Source organism: Manacus vitellinus, unplaced genomic scaffold (assembly GCF_001715985.3).
Source record: "Manacus vitellinus isolate BGI_N305 unplaced genomic scaffold, ASM171598v3 scaffold_13_pilon, whole genome shotgun sequence".
NCBI lineage: Eukaryota > Metazoa > Chordata > Aves > Passeriformes > Pipridae > Manacus > Manacus vitellinus.
In genome coordinates, this window is record NW_021938999.1 from 2,042,604 (window position 1) to 2,063,943 (window position 21,340).

General features: G+C 38.4%; 1 protein-coding gene across 1 annotated transcript in view; it reads right to left on the bottom strand.

The window, feature by feature from the left end:
• Positions 1 to 18,523, bottom strand: part of ATP6AP1 (ATPase H+ transporting accessory protein 1) — a 45,562-nt gene extending 27,039 nt beyond the window's left edge. The window contains exons 1-6 of the mRNA XM_018067965.1: positions 18,328 to 18,523; positions 14,543 to 14,669; positions 14,371 to 14,439; positions 7,510 to 7,703; positions 6,440 to 6,483; positions 2,807 to 2,892 (exon numbers count right to left, since the gene is read on the bottom strand). Of these exons, the coding sequence (XP_017923454.1) occupies positions 2,807 to 2,892; positions 6,440 to 6,483; positions 7,510 to 7,703; positions 14,371 to 14,439; positions 14,543 to 14,669; positions 18,328 to 18,440 (633 nt within the window). The 5' untranslated portion in view covers positions 18,441 to 18,523. The remainder of the gene's footprint in view (positions 1 to 2,806; positions 2,893 to 6,439; positions 6,484 to 7,509; positions 7,704 to 14,370; positions 14,440 to 14,542; positions 14,670 to 18,327) is intronic.
• Positions 18,524 to 21,340: the final 2,817 nt, after the last annotated feature.

Here is a 21,340-nt window from a genome sequence, read left to right on the forward strand (position 1 = left end):
TTCTCTTAACTCTATTCTTTCATTAATTAAAAATATTTTTCATTCCAGTTGTTCTAAATGCAATTTTCAGCTAAGAATGCCCATGTGCCTTTGGTTTCAAACAGTAAAGAGCCACAATAATTAAGTAATTTTTATTTTGGATCTTTTTTAAAGGAAAAAAACAAAACAAACTCAGAGAAAAAACCAGTTTACAAGCTTTGCAAGAACAGGCAGGCAACTCAGGAAGACTACAAGGATGTCATTAGGTCACATAGAGAGAAAATTAGAAAGGCAAAAACTCAGCTAGAACTCAATCTGGCAACTGCTGTGAAAGATAATAAAAAGTGTTTTTATAAATATATTAACAACAAAAGGAATGCCAAGGAAAATCTCTATCCTTTATTGGATGCAGGGGAAAGGGGGGAATGTTGTAACCAAGGAAGAGGAAAAGACTGAGGTACTTAATGCCTTCTTTGCCTCAGTCTTCAACAGAAAGACCAGTTATCCTCAGGGTAACCTGCCCCCTGAACTCGTAGACAGGAACTGGGAACAGAATAGAATGCCTGTAATCCAAGAGGAAGTAGTGACCTACTGTGTCACTTAGACACTCACAAGTCTATGGTATCAGATGGGATTCACCTGAGGGTACTGAGGGAGCTGGTGGAAGAGCTTGCCAAGCCACTTTCCATCATTTACCAGCAGTCCTGGCAAACCAGGGAGGTCCCAGATGATTGGAGGTTGGCCAGTGTCACATCCATCTAGAAGGGTCAGCAGCAGTATCAAGGGAATACAGGTCTGTCAGCCTGACCTCATTGCCAGGGAAGGTTATGGACACAGATTATCTTGAGTGCAATCACATGGCACGTACAGGACCACAAAGGGGATCAGGCCCAGCCAGCACAGGTTTAGGAAAAGCAGGTCCTGCTTGACCAACCTGATCTCCTTTTATGACCAAGTGACCCACATAGCAGATGAGGGAGAGGTTGTGGATGTTGTCTACCTGGACTTCAGTAAAGCCTTTGATACTGTCTCCCACAGCATTCTCTTGGAGAACCTGACAGCCCATGGCTTGGAGAGGAACAGTCTTCACTGGCTCAAAACCTGGCTGGACAGCTGGGCCCAGAGAGTCGTGGTGAATGGTGCTACATCTATTGGGGTTCCCCAGGGCTCAGTGTTGGGCCAGTCCTGTTTAACTTCTTTATCAATTATGTGGATGAGGAAATGGACAGCACCCTCAGTAAGTTTGCAGGTAGCACCAAGCTGGGCCAGAATGTTGATCTGCTGGAGGGTAGGAAGGGTCTGCAGGTGGATGGGGACAGGCTGGATCGATGGGCCAAGGCCAACTGTAGGAGACTCAACAAGGCAAAGTGCTGAATCCTGCACCTGAGTCAAAACAACCCCATGTACCACTACAGGCTTGGAGCAGAGTGGTTGGAAAGTGGTCCAGCAGAAGAGGACCTCAGAGTGCTGGTTGACAGTCAGAATGAACATGAGCCCAGGTGGCCAAGAAGGCCAAAGGCATCCAGGGCTGTATCAGAAATAGTGTGGCCAGCAGGACCAGGGCAGTGATCGTTCCCCTGTACTCAGCACTATTGAGGTCACACCTGGAGTGCTGTGTCCAGTTCTGGGTCCCTCATGACAAGAAAGACATTGAGGTACTGGAACGAGTCTAGAGAAGGGCAACAAAGCTGGTGAAGGGTCTAGAGAGCAATTCATATGAGAAGCAGATGGGGTTGTTCAGCCTGGAGAAGAGACTCAGGGGAGACTTTATTGCTCTCTAGAACTACCCGAAAGGAGGTTGTGGCCAGGTGGGTGTTGACCTCTTCTCCCTGGCAACTAGTGACAGGATGACAGGAAATGGTCTCAAGCTGCACCAGGGGAGGTTCAGGTTGGACATCAGGGAGAATTTCTTCACTGAAAGGATTGTCAAACATTGAAACAGGCTGCCCAGGGAGGTGGTGGAATCATCATCCCTGGAAGTGTGGAAGAAACTGGATGTGGCGCTTAGTGCTATATAGTTGACATGATGGTGTTCAGTCAAAGGTGATCGGTCAAATGATCTTAGAAATCCTTTCAAACCCTAATGATTCTATGATTGTGTTACCATATCAGGAACTCAGATGTGTTACCACTGGAACAGGTAGACGTGTTTCTTTCAAAGTTGCATTTTTTAGGATTCAGCCCATCTCTCATATGTTTCTCTTTATAATGGCAACTGGATTCTGTTTTCCTCAAGGCAGGACTCTCTTTCATTTAATCACATTAAAATTAAAAATTGAATATTTTTTGATTTCAACCTGAATGTCATAAAAAAGATAACTCTTCATAAATAACTATTCTGCATTGCTATTTACTGTTAACATGATATGATGTGATCTATAAATGATGTTCTGATTATTAACTTCCAGCTGTAAATACTAAGTACTGACTAAAAGGAATGAAACTAATTAATTTAAAAATGGATACATTACTAGCCTTCAATAAATTAATAACACTGTTTTTACTGAAGCTTGATAAGGTTCCATGCAGAACTCACTATGAAACCATTGGACTTAAATGGAGAAAAAATCCATAATTTACAGTTCCTAAAAACAACAAGTTCTAAAGACAATGGCAGATTTATGGTCTCCTAAAACAGTAAAACTTCTATAGTTATGTGATATAGCTATCGTACATGAAAATTCGTGTAATATTTTCTGGTCAAAACCTCATATAATACAGATTGCTTTCCTGTGCAATCTTTAAAATCATCTACAGCATTTCTCTGTAAACATTAAGTTGTTGAATGATAAAAATCTGACAGTTCTAGGCACTGAAGATTACTCACCCTTGAAGGTCTCGCTGCAGTAAAAATTACTGAAAAATGAATCCCTCGTTCCTGCAGATCCATGGTCACTTTTCTGATTATTTTGTCTGTAAATAGAAATATGTATAATTTAACAAACTCTGTAAGATTAGAAAGCTAAAATCCTACAGTAGTTGGAGAAGTAATAAGCTAGATGTTTAAGCTTATTTGCTCTATTTAAGCAATTCAAGCGCTCATACCATTTATAGGTCAATAGGTAAAAATGGGATGACATGTTCAGTGTCTTGACAAATGCAAAATTTCACTAAAATAATACCAAAAAATACATTACAACAGTACAGAAAAAGGAGTGATTTTGAAACTGAAAGGTAAATATCATAGAAACAGTGCCCAAAAGTTTGAACTTTGGGCAATTGAAAACAAGAGCAGAAGAAATCACTTAAGAGATGAGAGCAGGACGCATATACTGTTAGTCAAGGGACCAATTAATAAATAAATAATAAAGTTTAAGAAGTATTATTCTGTGAATTACAAAGTATACAGAACCTATCACTGAGAAACAATACTCAAAACACAGTGCTTAGTGTGGAGTGTAATATGCATAATATTGGCAACAATATTTCTTTTGGCTTCAGTGGATTTAAAGCCTGATTCTGCACCCTCAATGGGATACAGAAAATTTTGCTGTTGACTACAGTGGAGGCCAAAGGAGAAATACGGTGGAATATTTCTGGAAAAGGAAGGAGAAGTCTAGCAAGGAAGAGAGGACCTTTCAAAGAAGTCAATTATGCCTCTACAGAAGATCCTCCTTCAGTTCTGAAACCACAGGCAGTTGCAACAAATACTTAAAACCGATAAGTATTTTCAAGATCTATGCAGAAATATTAACATCTGCTTATAATAAGGAGCATAATAGTTGTGAATCATGAACATTATTAGTCTTGCTATTTGGACTGCTAGAGAAACAAGCAAGCAGACTCACATTTACTGTTTCAGTGCCTTTCCACTTCTCATCCATGTACCAGACTGGTGAATGGATATTTTATAGCCTGGACACACAGATTTCTCAGGTTTTGAGGTTATATTTTACAGAAATTGTGTTTTATTTTCATGTACTGGAAATGGAGCTTTCATTATTATCCTCTTTAATCTCTTCTATTTACCCTAATTATGGTCTCCTGGCTGAGTAAAATGTTTAGCTTCTGTAAGAATGCAAATGCATTGGTTTTTCTGCAGGTTTTAACCAATCTGACTGCCTTATACCAGTCAAGAGTCATAGCTATTTATATTTTCCTTCTAAAAATTATTGTTAAAAGGATCTACTATAAGAAATATACTTATTAGTCAGAAAAACAACTGCTTAACTACTACTACTGTAATTATATTGGTTATGGAGATCTAAGGCATTACATAACATAGATTCATAGATTCATAAATTTTGGAAATTCTCATCAGTCTCAGCTAAAATTTGCAGAAGAAAAAATAATACTTATAAAAATGCATAGATTGACTTCAGTTTTTTCTTTCATTAAAGGAATCAATAGCTTTCTGAAATAACATGTTATTTGCATTTCACTTCAGAAAGGAGCTACATGTAACTATAGTTACCAGTAGCATCTATAACTCTTGCCTTTGGGAAGATTCTAGGGGCAATTCCTTCATTCAGAGAAGCTTCAGGGAGTTGATATAGATCTTTGTCTGTGATCAGAACTCTACCTTGCTCATGAAGTATTTTCAAATTCTCCAAGGAAAAGGGCCCAGGTTGTCCACCATACTTTAAAGGCCCTAAATTATATGCCTACATGAGAGCAGTAGTGCAGATTTTGCACTTGGCCATGCAAAGTGGCACATCTTCCCTGATCCACACATCTTTTTCCCAATTAACAGCTAGCTGACACTAACCCAAGAATTGGCATAGCCTGATCTTCCACCCTCCCACAGGTCACCCATTAACTTAGCTTTTCCAAAACAAAGTGGCCTGAGACAACAGTGGCATGAGTAGGCAGTGTGCCCTGGCCTCCAAAAGGGCCAGCCGTGTCCTGAGTGCATCAGGCAAAGCATCGCCAGCCAGTTGAGAGAGGTGATTGTCCTGCTCTGCTCTGCACTGAGGCGCCCTCACCTTGAATTTTGTGTGCAGTTAGGCTAGACATTAAGCTATTAGAGAGTGTCCAAAAGAGGGCAATGAAGATGGTGAAGGGCCTTGAGCGGAAGCCACTTGAGAAGTGGCTGAGGGCACTTGGTTTGTTCAGCCCGGAGAAGATGAGACTGAGGGGAGACCTCACTGCAATCTTCAACGTCTTCATGAGAAGTGGTGGAGGGGCAGGCACTGATCCCTTCACTCTTGTGACCAGTGACAGGACTGGAGGAAATGGCATGAAACTGAGCCAGGGAAGGTTTAGTTTGGATATCAGGAAAAGGTTTTTCACCCAGGAGGTGGCTGGGTACTTGGACAGGCTCCCCAGGAAAGTTGGTCACAGCACCAAGCCTGACAGAGTTCAAGAAGAGTTTGGACAATGCTTTCAGGCACATGGGGCTGTCCTGTGCCGGGCCAGCAGCTGGACTCAATGATCCTTGTGGGTCCCTTCCAACTCAGCATATTCTATGATTCTATGGTTTGGGAAGCTTATTCTACAGTCTGTGCAGCTGATGAAAGAACTGTCCCATAAAGAAAAAGCCAATGTTTAGCCAAGGCCAATATTAAGCCAAGGCTTAATGCTCTGGGGACAAGAAAAGAGAACAAAATAACTCCTCTGCCATTCAGAGGTGGAAATTCAACCACTTGAGTATAAAACCCATTCATTTTGGAGTACTGCAAAAACATAGAAAAGGACTCACTAATGATTTCAGTACTAAGGTACTTTTTTCTTAATTTCAAAACTCCTTCTGATTTTACACCCCCAGCTCTGAACAGAAACAGTCATTGGCACTAATAACACTGTTTAATTATCAGCCCACTACACTACACTGTATACCCCCAAAACTACCACGTCAGTGATTTGCAGACCTTATAACTCAATCCCTAATCTAGAGTTGTAAGTGAAAGCCCTGTGAAAAAATGAGATGCCTCTCAGTGCCTCTTTGGTGTATGGCACCTCTTTTTCAACCAGACGCTAGGGAAGAAAAAGGTTTTTTTATAGTGTCATATGGAAAGATTCAACTCTAACAAGTAGTCCTTAATAACCACAATCCCAATAAAAGACTGATATCAAAGGCAATGAATTGTTTTACAAAGATTAGAAAAACATTTCCTATTCATGCAGACACCCTCTGTTGAGATCAAGGCCTTGGAGCTGCTGGATGAGCCTGGCACCTTCAGCTCCCAGTGTGCAAGGTGAGAAACAAGGAGGTAGTCCAAGCTGCATGGAGACACAGGGTTCATACTTGGAGCACGAACAAAGACCCATGCCTGAAGCAGAGATGAATTATCACTACATTTCAGGTCACAGAGCAGTATCCAGTTTGGTGGATTTTGAATCAGACACTCAGTATTTCAACACTATGATAATTGTCTGCTTATAAGTACTACAGATGGGGGGGAGTAAAATCTTTAAATAGTAAAAAGCAAAGACCAAGAACTAGAGTACACAATCAGCTCCAGTGACAACACAGACTTAAATGATGAAATGTTGGTTATATCTTGGTCATATTACTTACCATTTTCAGCAATTGCTTCTAGGGTGGAAATCTCTTTTAAACCACTACAGAAAGAGTGGAAGAAAAATAATTAAAAATCTTTTCTAGGAAAAACATTGAGAACCACAAACGTATGAAGATACTAACTAGTAAAATCATTACGGTCAGTGTCAGTCCCTCTATCATTCTCTCATCTCCTCCTAATGACCCTTTTCTTCTGCAAAGCCATTAAAATTACAAGGACCATATCTTCAGCTGATTCCTTAAACCCCTCAAACTTCCTAGGCTACTGATGTTATTTCGATCAATCTCTGGGCAGTTTTCTTTTCATTTGGCATTGGCCCCTTGTCTACCATTAGTACATGAGCTCCTTAAGACAAGTATCATGCCTCTTTTTGTGCAGTTATGTGACAGCTAGAATTGCACTTCTTTCGGACACAGATATACGCACCTTACACTGACATGCGTGTCATGATGTCCAAATGCCCAAGTAAAAGGCTGGGAAGAAGAAAGAGCAGGAGCAGCTGAGCAACTATGTCTTGTATTTTCTAAATATACATTCACCTGAAGGAACAGTCTCACTCTACTGTTAAATCACAGTCCTCATAGGGCTGGAAACATGAAGAATTATAGTCCACCTCTTCCTTCCAGAGTGATGAAAATCAGTCTCTTTATTCATATTAGCTTCAGGTTTGTCTGTATGATTAGTTGCTTGCTTATTTATTCTGCCAGGTTTTTTTGACCCCTGGTATGCCTTCTAGCAATTAATTCTGCAGGTTAATCATGTGTTGAGTAAAATAATTGAGCCTTTCTGCTAAAAGTGTGTTGTCATTTAGTTTTATCAGCTGTCCCTTTGTTCTCATATAATGAGTCAGACAAAATAGACATACCTGACTGCCTTGCTCAACATAATTCATCTATTACACCTGGTAAGCTCATCAGGGGGCTTTGGAAAACACTGAATTCACCCTTGTAAGAGCCCTGTAAGCTTCTATTCTGTTTTTTTAATTTCCTGAATACAACTGATGTTTGCAAAAGCTCTAAAATTCATGCACACATTTGGGTCAGTTCTGTTTGTGACAAGCTCCTACCTGACAAGCGGTTGTAGTTGAACCACCAGTAAGTTTCCTTCGGATGCATTCATTTCCAGCTGAGACACATTGAGATTAGTTACATTTGTTAACTTCCAATCTCCTGACTCCTGAAGAAAGCTCAGAAGATACTTGGTAGCCTCACAGTCAACAGCTGGCAAAACTAAAGATGAAGGAGAAGACTGAAGAATTTCCTGTAATAAATTTATGAACAGTTTATTTACTTGCTTAATATTTAGTTGCTTAATAATTACACACAAACCTTTTTTTTTTTTTTTTTGAAGTATCCTTAATTTAATATTCAAGGTGAGGAACCACCATGATAAACATCATGTGAATTCTCACCAGCCTGATGCTGGCTGCAGCCTGCTTCTGGAAAGGGGCAGTGGAGAGACACTTGTGTTGCTCTTATTCCTGAATATTCTTGCAGCAAGCTTAAAGTGCTCAGTTACACCATCTTCTTACTTGTCCTTTCCACACGTGTGGTGTAAGAGGAGAGACAGATGATGTAGAAGTTCTCAAGCTAAGAGTGTACTGGAGATGAGCGCTGCCAAAACCGAAGCTCACACAACCCTCTAACTAAATGCCCTCGTGAGTGACAAGGAACAATGTCAAACACCTCCATTTCCAGCAGCTTCAGTAAAGAGTCATATTTTGCATAATAAACACTCTGTACATCCTACACATGGTACAGACAAGTGTCTAATTTGTAACTGCTAATTAACAAAAGCTATATATTTCAGGATGTACAGAGCCTCCAGACATAAAAACAAACAAAGCTTATGTCATGTACTTTCTACTTGAAGTAGAAAAGTAGCTTTGCTTGTTTATAAAGCTCAGGCTGAATTGGTTCAGATGATAAAGCATCAGGGTATCCATCAGCTTATTTACAATTCTCATAGCTGAGTTTCTGATAAAAATACTTGAGTGAAATGAATTGAAAAACATTCTCATTCTTTAAATTTTAAACCCTCATAGTCAAAAAAACATCTTTCCAAAGATTTTTCTTGATAATAAAATTAAATATTTGGGGAAACAAAATACAAGATGAAGACTTTGAAAATTATCAAAATTAATGTACCCCAACTTTAATGTTGTGGTAGGTTGACCCTGGCCTGATGCCAGGTGCCAACCAAATCTGCTTTGTCACTGCTCTCTTCAACTATACAAGGAAGAGGAAATAAAACAAAAGGCTCATGGGTCAGGAAGAGGTCACTCACTAACTACTGTCATGAGAAAAACAGACTTGACTTGGAGAAATTAATTACAACTTGTTAACATTGCTTTCCCATTTTCTACATTTAAGTCTAGACTAAGTCTGTCACTTAATCCAACATTCAGATATTCAGGTTGTTACAGACTCTTTCTCTCCCTCTGATGCAAGTGTTGGAGTGTTGCTAACACTTTCCTCCTACTGTTCTTTTTTCCTTTTTGTCTCTGGCTGCCTACCACTTTTTTGACCTGCTTTGGTTCTTTCTAATTGTTCACGTTTTCTTTCCTAGGCAAGGGCTAGTTATTTTCACATTTCTATAGATGCTTATAAGGGAGGATTATGCAGTATTGTCTGACTTGCCAGACTGATAAATAAAAAACTGCAGAAACTGAAATAGAGCAGAAAGCACTGATCTTGTTCACAGGTCTTTGAGTAGCAATTTTAGCACCACCTGGAAGGAAAAGATAAATTTTGTTTTGTTTACAGATATGAATTTAGAGCTGAAATTCTGAGCATTTCAATGATTTTGTTTTATTTTCAATATTTTCATCCCTTGTCCCATAGCAGCAGCCAGAATGACAGCAATCACTTTTTCCAAGGATATATATTAAGTAGATTACTCATATATTGTAGAATAAGATATAAAATACATCATTACTGAGAAATATCTGAATTGTGCCTCTGCTCCTAACCAATCCTACACTGCCACCTGTCTCAGCATCCAGCCATTGGTATTCAACTGTTTTCCATCTGAAGGGTAGAAACAGCTGGATATCAATTCCTTAGCCTCAGTCATTCTAATCACACACATCTTGTTAGTCCATCTTGACATTTGGCAACAGTGCACTTTTCTCTTCAATACCCCTATGTTGCTTTACACATTTTAGGATTTCAGTTACTACAATTGTTCAAAACATGAGAACTGCAAAAGAGGGTGGAGAATGAAGAGGACTATTGAGAAACACCTGATTTTTCATCAAGTTAAAGAGAAGAGGTACAACCACACAGTAGCTAGGAACGGGAGAGGGACGGGGAGATGGAGGGGGGGGGGAAGGAAAAGGAAAGGGAAAGGGAAAGGGAAAGGGAAAGGGAAAGGGAAGGAAACCTCCTATTGAACCGTTAGATTGACAGCAGAACTTCCCACACTAAATGCAGTATCTATAACCTGTTTATGGGCAGCTTTGATTATGAGCACGTTTACTTTCTTTAGTGTCCCTTCAAGCAATCTCCCTGGTGAAACAGACAAGAAACATCATTCTTGGATGACATATACCACTGGTCAGGGTTTTTTGAAGGTAGGTTTGGGATGACTGTCCACATTTCTAGCCATCCTGAAGTAACTGCATTAGGATAAATCTATGCCCAGACTTACTTGTCCTTACTTCAGTGTTATAACTGCATTGATATTACACCTAAGCCATTTGAAGCTTGAATGGAGTAAATTTAGGTCTATCACTAAAAACTTATTGTTAAAATCTTTATTAAAAACTTATGCATTTGCCTGTAAAAGATTGTGTAGGCCTACTCATAGTTCTGAATTAGTTCATTTGGCATCAAAGTTGATAGACAGTCCTATAATAAAAAATATTAGTTGGGAAAAAGATTCCTGTTTGAGCTGCAGAAATATCTGGAAAGCTATGTTTGAAGCAGGTAGGCTCTTCCATGTAAAAGAAATAATTTGATTATTTTTTTTAATTGTATGTCATTTAAAATATTAAAGTATTGTATTTATGTTCTACAGCATTGGTCAATGGGTTATCTGTAAAAAAAGAAAAATCTATTTAAACAGAATATGAAGGACATCTGTTTCTACACACAGTGATAACTGCAAAGAAAGTTATAATTGTTTAATTTTAACTTTCCAATTACTATCTATCTTATAAACTCTTACACTATAGGTGTATCCTTCAAATGTATGCATAAAGCAATACATTATGATTTTAATGAAAACTGATCTGATGTTCTTCTGCTAATAAAGTGTATTGCAAATACAGGAAGTACTGTTGAACAAACCTCCATACTATTATGCTGTATAGCGGGAAACATGAGATTTTTTTTTTTCCAAGGGTTACAGAACAATCCAAAGAACTAGAGAGAAGAAAACCTGAAGTCCAAGATAGGGAGGAAGTATTCCAAAGAATTAAATACAGACTATAACAACAAGGAAGGATTATACTGGGGAAAAGCTTGACAAAAAGTTTTGCCTCACAATTCTGCTGAAAATCTCCAAAGGAGTCAATAGTCATGCACATTAGGAAGCTCTACCTGGTACCGTCCACTTGGATCCACAAAAGGCAATGACTGCTAAAGAAATGAAGCTGCTTTGATGAGAGAGAGGCAGTCTTCACAGGAAGGTAGGTAAAGGATAAGTAAAGATACAGCAAGCAAGGGGTAGAAAAAAATATATGTTACTGCACTGGAGTCTGTTCTGTTCCATATGTTCGTAAATTATCTGGTAAAATGATATAAATATTGAGCTAATGAAATCTACTCATTATGCTGAATTATTCAAGGCAAGGGCTGACTGATGAATTACAGAAGCAACTTATGGTACAACCTCTTGGGCAACAGAATGATTGATAAGATTCAATGTAAATTGATTTTAGCGGAACGCAGGGTAAAAAGAAAACAAACCTAATTTTATCTACACAATAGTAGGTAACAGAACTGAGTGTTACCCTTCAATAATGAAACCTTGAGAGTTACAACAGCCCTTTGAAAATGGAAATTCAGAGGCTGATAGTGATCAGAATTGGAAAAATATTAGTAGTGTTTTAGAGCAGGCTAGAGAACCAAACATCATGTCACTGAATAAATCTATGATGAATTTTATGTTGATTATTATGCAGTTCTGCATGTTTCCCTGTCAAAAAATAATGTAATAAAACTAAAAGAAATGAAATAAAGAAAATCAAAACTATACTAGGACCTCTGTATCACATGTGACTAAATAGTACTCCTCAGTCTATGACCACTGAGTGAGGATACGATGGAGTTATAGGACCACGAATGGCAATGACTTACAATCATAATTATGCTGTTGCACAGCTGGCCACTAACTGGAGTTTGTTACCATACATTGCAGTTCTAAGGAGCTGAGCACTGTCTAGGGAAAACCAAAGCTAATATTAAAGAAAAACAGTTTGTAGGGTAGCAACTTCTTTGCTTGACAAAGAAGTTCCCCAAATGCTAATTTTTGTATTTTATTATTTAATTTAAAAGTAGTTTGGAAGTTCGAGAGAAATGATCTACCTATAAGATTCCTTTTGTATTAATTGGAAATAGAATTCTCTTATAGCATACAAACCCAGTGATACCAAAAGCTCAAAACAGCTGCTAATGTAGCTGAACAAATCTAATATCTGAAAATGTGTCTGAGGTTTACAGGCTTCTATCTCTTTTACAAATAACACTTTCTTATTGTAGTACACATGCTGCTACATACACATATACATTCTAAGCGAAATCTCCAGTTTAGGTTTATGAATAAATTTGCATTTCTGTAGTTTGAAAGGAGAATAATTGAGAGACATGGAACTTTTGTTGTAGCTTAACAGATCACTTGTATAATATAGACTGTGAAGGTAAAAATAATTGTGATTATGCAGCATCAAAGATTCTAATTTCCCCAATGAGAAAATTCAAACTCAACCTTCACTTTGTCCGGTGTTGTATGAATATTATAACAATTTTTCATAGCAAGATTAAGAATGGATTTCTTAGCCAAAGTATCTCAAATGAAGTCCAACTAATATAATAGCAACTAAGCAAATTTTTGTAAATTCTGTTACATCCAGTATGGAACTAGATGATTATAAAGATCCTTTTCTGAACCTAAAAACTAAACCCTATGCAATAAAAACTAAACTCTATGCAATAGATACTGACAAAACCCTCTGTAGGGGCACCTAGGTGAAAAAGAAATATGCAATTTATACATCTCATTTTCTTTCACTCATGTTACAGCACCTCACCTCTCCCAGACTATGCTAGAAAAGCATCAAGATTGCAAAGTCCAACAGAACAAATCTAGGAAGTGCTGGAGTTAAGGTGAGCAATTTGATGAAAAAAAACTTTCCTGTTTTAAAGAATGAGAAAAAATTTCTTAGCTCCAAGACAGAGAGGGGACAGAGGCAAAGTTAGAAAGCAAACATTGGCTGACATTTATTCAGGCTGTTGAAAACTTGGGTTTAAATCTTTGCTCTGCCAGAGACAGACCAAAGATTTACTTCAACATGACCTTTTGTTTATCTGGGGACCTCCTCACCAGCCCTCAGTAAGTCTCCAATCCACCCAGCATACTGCCTGATTTCTAAACCCGTTAGTCTCTGGACTCACCTCTAGCCTTTAGAGCCTCTAATCTCTGCAGTACTGATGGAGTCCTGATTACGAGGCAAAAGAAGGAAGTTTTATATACTTTGATACCCCTTCTCTTAAACATCCAAGGCCTACTTAAATAAGACCACCACATCATTAGCAATTTGCAATGCCACACATTGCAATGCATTTCACACAGCTGCTGAAATTAAACCAGTTTTGCAGTCAGACAGCAACAAAAATTTGCTCCAGACACAGCCTTGCAGAGATGTTAAACCCAGAGAAAATAAGGTATACCAGAGAAGTACCAGTGCATCTGCCTGCAGACACAACCACTGATCCTTACATTGCAACTGATTATGACTCCCATTCATTCCTCAGAAAACCCATGTATGTACTCTGAATAGTTGTTTTTTGTTCCAGCATCACTGCTAAAATGCTGTTATGTGGCAAAGAGATAAAGATCTCCAGTTTCAGCCATGCAAGGAAGATGTGAGATTCTTAATATAGATGTAGAGATAGGTAATGTGAGAATATTTATGTATTTAATTATACATAGTGCTTGCTGTGTAATGCTTGGGAATTTACACTTCTTTGTGTGCTCTGATATCATTTACATTAGCTCTGTTCATCCTGCACTGCCTCCAGGAATATCTTTATCACTTCCATGTGTGAACATTTTGTCTAATTACACTTTGATAAACTGTCATATAAGTACAATCATAGATGCTGTGCCCAAAATCTGTAAACCTTCTCAGTGAGGACAGAAGTTGAAGTTGCTGACTGACTCAGGAGCACTCCATTTTAAATTCTGTGCCTGGAGTTTATTTCAAATTAATCAAGTAGCATTGTATTTATTATAGTATTTATTGATATCTTAATTCAAATATGAAACAGTTAACTCCCTGTATGAGCTTCAATTGCTATGAAAATAAAATAGGTATTAAATTCTGAAAGGAATAAACGATTGATTCCTATAACTTCTTTTCTTCCTGTGGCTTCAAAATAGAATTCTGGGGTCTCAGTCTTGAAGTTTCTATTGTTTTTTTCAATAGAAAATTGCAGCATGTTTAAGAACAATTTTGTCAGTTATGATGAATTCTGAAAACTTTAGAAATAAAAGAGCTACAAAGCACACATCTTTAAACTCAGTTGATTTCCTTTAATGTATCTGCTTAAACTGCAAAAATCTCAATAAATAATTTAAATAGAAAAACTTTTGCAATTCAGTTCCATTTTCACAATTATTGTCTGTTTGCATCTTTCTTACTTGTTTTTCTCTTTTAATTTTAAATACTGCATATAAAGAAATAAAAGAGATAAATGCTTGCCTGAACATTTTGAAACGGATTCTTGTTGCCATAGGATTCACTGAGGTATGTGAAATCATCTACACTAAGCTGAAAAACAAAGAGAGTAGGTTGGTGAGAAGGAGCCATGGCATTTCATTTAGGTAGACTTGTACTCAGCATTGGTGAGAGAAAAGGAATTGATGTCACATACCCTATCTTGCAGAAACAAGACGAGGTTTCTGTAGTTCTGGGTAAAAAGAGATTGCAACAGTACTGTCAGCTCCTGTGCTGAGAAAACGTGCCCTTCATGCATAGCAGTGTCTGGATTCCACTGTGATCTGCAAAAGAATAATTTTTTTTCTGTAAAATTTCCTACCAATGATGATACCTCTTCTTTCTTTAAATATGCAGCGGCAGATAACGATATACTCATTTTTAGATTAAGTTTACAGTTCAGTTTACTTTCATTCTACTCAACAGAAAAATAACTTGCCCATTTATTCCTGTATCTAACTGTGTTAAAGCAGGAATGAATTTCATCCAACAGGGTAATGTCTTTCTCTATTTTCTTGTTTGTGTGCAACAGCACAGTTGCATCTTTCCAAAAAAAGTTAGTTACTAAGTGGAATGAAGAAGAACATGTTGAAAACCTTCAGAGAGAATTCTCAGAGGCAATCTGAACTCCCAAAACACTTGCCAGCAGGTATGTTGCTGGTCAAGAGGAGTAGAACTCAGACTAGACCATAAGTTGTCATAAACTAGTACTTTTTAATAAAAGCTTCTGTTATGTAGAAATGTCTCTTCAGTGTTATTGTAAACATGTTCTCTCCTAAGGTTTTCATGATGAAGGAACCATTCTGCAGAAGCTGCTCAGAAAAGCCACCTCCAGCGGCAGAAGCTCTTCTGAACGGAATGGTTCAAGACACCAAGAAAAGCCCACAATTCTTTTGCCACTTTGCTAGTTGGGAAAAGAGACCAACCTCCATCTGCCTACAGCCTCCTATTAGGTAGTTGTAGAGAGCAATAAGGTCTCTCATCAGCCCCCTTTTCTCCAGGATAAACAACCCCAGCTCCGTCAACCAGTCCTTGTAAGACTTGTGCTCCAGCCTCTTTACCATTTTTGTTGCCCAGTCAGTATGTTTTCCTGGCTGATTTACTGTGAATTGCAGGGTGAAACGGAGATATGTGACTGCCACAGATTGTGGATACACTGATGGTGTGCCTTACTGAATGCAATCAACCAGTCCATCTCTTTGAACTCTTCACCTCAAGCGATCAGCAAGAGATCAGTAAGCAACAACATGGGGTGAAACGGGCAGTTGGTCAACAGACATATTGATTGCTATTATTGATTGCTCACACAAAGTTTTATGTCCCAATATGCAACAGCCTTGTGCAGTCACCCCCATGGCAGGTGCATCAGACTCACCACCACAGAACCATACAGGGGTCCTCAGCCGTGGAGGCTCACAGTGACAAGCATCTTTGCTAATGTATGTGCTTTCCTGCACATAAGTTTAAGGAAACTTAAAACAAAGCATTAATTTTTCTATATAAGCATAGCATAAATGAAGGCAGTAATATATTTTCAATTACTATAAGCAAAAATCATTCCCAAAACAAACACATGAGGGCGCAATTGCAAGACCTAATTTTAATGAATTTATTTCCTCAAACTCCCTCTCTTTTCTATGGAGGGAGAGAAATTCTTTTGAATATTGGTTCAAAGTGGCTAAATCAAATTTCTTCTGTCTATCATATGCAATAAGAATTTCTCAATCTCTCCTGCTTTGAAAAGCAACCAGGGAATATTAGTTTAAAGGCCAATGTTAGATAAAGGAAAATTTTTCATGTCAAAGTTATTTGGAGAATATCCAGTGATATATTAGTATTTCTTTGTGAAAAGTACAACATTGTGACCTACTGAGTTATTCCCAAGTTGAATGGAGAAAGATTGTTGTTTTTTAAAAATCACTTTTCTCCAAGTAGAGATCTGCATTTTTCTTTATAGAGGAAAGAGGTATTTGATTTACTAATGTCTCTGTAAGGACTGATATCACACTTCCCTTATGCTTTGTGCACTACATGTGTTTGTCAGCTGCAGGTTTCATCTCTAACATTATCTTTAATAACATGATTATAGTACAATAATAATGCATAAGACAGATTTTGAAGTGTTACATTTCATAATACAGCTGGGATATGGCTTTAAAAACTCTGACTATTTCTAAATAAGAACAAAATGTACTATTCTTCAACTATTCAATATCAAATCCTAACAGATAACGTGGCAAAGGGTGATGGAATAGATCAGTGAATCTCAACTTCTATTGATCAATGAAGCACTAAGCTTTTAAACTGGTGGGACATGTTCCTACAAAGTAAATAGAAATCCATTGATAATTGCTGCACTTCTGTAGTTAACTTTCCTAAAATTCTTAATAGTGGTTTCCAGATTTCATGGGCCTGTAGATCATGCACTGCAAACCTTGCATCACTGCAAAGTACCAAGATGTAAAGCACAGAGTCAAGGGTTAGCAACCAAAAGTTGCTGTTAGAGTTCATTTATTTTAGAAATAAATAAATAAATATATAAACCTTCTTTTCAGTTGCTTCATCGACCTTCACTAGAACTAATTTCAGCTCCACAAGAACTTCTCCTTTCAAAATGCAAATGCATTCAAAATGCAGGAGGAAGATTTCTTCCAGAAAATTTTCTATTTCTGAAAACATGAAACTGGCTTAACCAGTCCACTATCCTGATTTTCTTACTCTAGATTTGTATAAACCAGAACAATCTGCAGTAGAACAAGCCCATAACTGCATCTTGGTGGAAAGTTTGCTTTTATGACCATGAGAGATTAACTGATAAGACTTTGTTTATATTGACAATAGGTGTGTTGCTTCTATAAACTAGGAAGTAGGACAAAGGAAGCACTGATCTTTTCTTAGATGCTTAGGATCACTTTTATGCTAAGAACAGCTCTTTCCAATATTTACTTGGTTTTTAAATACAAAGGTTTATTATTCGTGCATATGCCCATCTTATATAGGGGTGAATCACTAAGTATTTTGAATATCAAAAACCCCCTTGATGTTGAGATATCAATTTATTTTCTTCAGGAAAAAAAAAAGTCAAAGCTACCAAATCAAACTTTTTCAAAATTTTTAGATTTCTATATGCAGTGGTCCCCGTAGAGAACAGAGTTTCAGGTTTTGGAAATGCATAATAGATGAGTAGACATATGTCAAAGGCAGTAAATAAGTGGCCCATAGTCTTCTGACAACTTTACATATCCAGTATTGACCTGAACTTGCCCAAGTTGCCATATTTCTGGAAATCCCTAGAAATCAAACAAAATCCTTAAAGTCTGCATGAATAAAATTCCTGGTTGGAAAAAGAGGGTTCTGTATCTGGTTCTTTTAAGACAGGTTCAGTCTTATTTCATAAATTATACGCAAACCCCTGAATTTCATGTGTCTCTTTGGATCTGTCAAGACTCTGCAGTTGTTTCTAACAACTGGTACATATATGTCCATCAGTGTATTTAAAAACCTGTATTAAAAAGAACATTAAAGTGAAAAGTCAGGGTTCAGGAGTTAGGAATGCAAGGACTAAGGTTGCCTACACAGTTTTTGGTCAGCTCCTTTTTGTGACACTGCCTTATGGCGTGACTTTGAGTCACGATGTCTCCAATAGTCATGAGACAGACATCTCAAGGATGCCTTAGGGTGAATAAAGCACATCTACTTCAGATTTTTAGACTATGGATTTTATTTACTTCTTTCTGCCTGGTTTAGAACACTAAAATTATAAATAAAAATGGGTAAAATGATCTATTGGGTTGTTTGATGGCCAAGAGGTAGATTTATTTATTGAAAAATTTTATTGCCATGAGCTGATTTACCAGAATCGATGCTACACAATATATAATTCTGCGTGCACACACACAGAGCAATAGCATAAGCAGGAATACATTCTATTAGATTTCTTACCTCTGAGTTGACCAAAGCAGCATCGGCACATGGTCCACTGACAGAGACATTTTGAACAGCATAGCAAGGGTGCACAGCAGCAGGGCTGGAGCAGTAGAGTAGAGCCGTGCCATGGCTCCGGGCGAGTGCACACGGAACTGGCCAGCCACAAAAGAAAAGTCCGAGCGTGTGCACTGCTGCACTTCCCGGTTGGGTTGCTGTTATCCAGATTCAGCCAGGCTGCTGGGTGACGCAGCTCTCTAACAGCAGGGGGAATTTTCAAAACATGAACTTCCTTCACTTGAGCTTGGGAGTTACACATATTTTTAATACTCTTGGGTTTGGGATTTAAGCTGCTCATAAAACTCTCTGCAGTAAAAGCATAGACGGTTTCCTCTAGTGCAAGGGAGAGTCATGAAGTCCAAACTCCTGTCCTACACAGGCTGATAAGAGAGTTGTGCAACATCAAAATGGAGTTTATAGAAAGTTTTCTCCACTGCACAGAATGTATCCTGCAGAACTTCCATCTTCTTCCCCTGTTACATATTATCATGTCTCTCAGCTTAGTTCTTTCACATGTATTGAGAGCTGGTGTCACACATTTGGGTGTTGACAGGTTTGAAATCTGCAACAAATCTACCCATTGCAGATTCCAGCAAGAAGCAGGAGAGAGAGAAAATGTTCAGAGTGTATCCACTTAAATATGGAATTGTTAAGCTATCTTTTGCATGGAGGATGCTATCCCAGAAATCAAAAATATCTAAGTCAGGGGCAAATTATAATCACTTCAGAAACTGACATGACTTCAGTATTTCACAAGTCTCATGCATGATCAAAATAGTCACGGAGAATTCCTTCATGCCAGGAAGCAAATTCCTCTGGCACACATTTTTGTCCCTGCCAAACACTGAGCTGTTTCTACACCCCGTGACTAGATTAGGCAGCAGCAGTCTTGACACATGTTAGGCACTGGGCACTTCACCATCAGAACAGGATGTTAGAGACCATACACAAAAGAAATTCTGGTTTGTTAAAACAAGTTGTGATAAGGGAAAAATAAGGAACCACAATGAAAATTGTACAAGAACTCACAAACAGGTATCAGAAGACATGCACGTCTGGATCTGAGCACACATAACTGGATCACTTAAATCCACTTACCTTAGCCCAAAGCATACTGTTATAGTAAGGTTGTTTAGTATAAGGCAATTCGTTCATCAATTCAATCTGAAATCAAATTTCTGGGACAAAAATAAAAATTTTGAGGGAAGCAATAAACCAAACTTCTACATGTTCCTTTTCCATATTGATAACACAAAATTTAACTCTTTAACTGCACTTTTCCCTCTTTTTCCTCCTCCGATATACATTAGAAATCCTACCTCTTCCCTTTAACAAGCTAGTGTTTGTTCCCCAAGAGTCACACCATGTGACTGAGAGTATCATCTAAACAATTCTTGAACTCTGTCAGGCTTGGTACTACTTGGTACTCCCTTCCACTGGGAGCCTGTTCCAGTACCCAACCACCCTCTGGGGGAAGAACCTCTTTATAATATCCAACCTAAACCTCCCCTGACACAACTTCAGGCCATTCCCTCAGGTCCTGTCACTGGTGACCACAGAGAAGAGATCAGTGCCTGCCCCTCCTCCTCCCCTCACAAGGAAGTTGTGACTGCAATGAGGTCTCCCCTCGATCTCCTCCAGGCTGAACATGCCAAGTGACCTCACCCACTCCTCACACGGTTTCCCCTCAAGGCCCTTCACCATCTTCGTTGCCCTCCTTTGGACACTCTCTAATAGCTTAATATCTTTCTTATACTGCAGAGACCAAAACTGCGAAATGGGTTTGTACAAAACATTTCTGGACAACAAGTAGAAGAACAAAACCATGTGGTTTCTACCCTGCTTCCTGTTCCTCCCCAATACCATGGCAACACAAACCACAGGACCTCCATCCAATTTCTGTATATGCTCTAAGCACTGTGTGCCTCATCATCACACACTGAACTTTGGATTTTCTTCACTATTTTATTCTTCCAACATGCACAGTTGGTGGGTATACTTTCCATATTCTACCTTATAAAAACAGTCTTAAAACTTGTTGAAACAAAACTAGATTGTTTACTCTCAGATTACCACATTACTTATGAACAAACTTTTAACCAAAAACAAACTGACTTCCTTCTTAGTATTTCTCCACAAACCACAGTTTAGGAACAACTGAAGTGAATAAAGCTTTGAAAAAAAACAATGAAGAGAACCTATTGAGTGGGATTTTAATTCGCCTCCCTTGGTAAATTTAGCTCACAAATGTATCTGCTTATATTTTCTCATTTTCTTTCACTCCTAAAGGGTTTTTTTGGCTAAACAACAAGAAAAAATATACCTATTGCAAAGATATTTTAAAAAATATTACTTTCATTCATTTAATTGTAATTAGATGAGATCACAGTGGTTCTTTTATCTGTGAGCAGGAAACTAAACCCACTTTTGATTACTGTAAAAAATCTGGATTCAAAAAGAAGCGTGAATGATGAAGGTAAATCCTGTAAGCCAGACTATAAAGGGTGACTGTTGCAACAAGGACAATTGACAGTACAAGATAAGCCAGGAGAACTGTGCATACACAGGTGACAAAAGTAAGTCCCATCCATTTTGCATGCAAATTTGATCCTTAAGCAATAGATTTGGGAGCTAACATGATACTGCAGTAGCATATTAAAGAACTTCTGGTGAGACCACACCTGGAGTGCTGTGTCCAGTTCTGGGCCCCTCAGTTCAGGAAGGATATTGAGGCGCTGGAGCAGGTCCAGAGAAGAGCAGCGAGGCTGGTGAAGGGACTGGAGCACAAGTCCTATGAGGAGAGGCTGAGGGAGCTGGGACTGTTCAGCCTGGAGAACGGGAGGCTCAGTGGAGACCTCATCACTCTCTACAACTACCTGAAAGGAGGTTGTAGCCAGGTGGGCGTTGGTCTCTTCTCCCAGGCAACCATCAGTAAGACAAGAGGGCATGGTCTTAAGCTGTACCAGGGGAG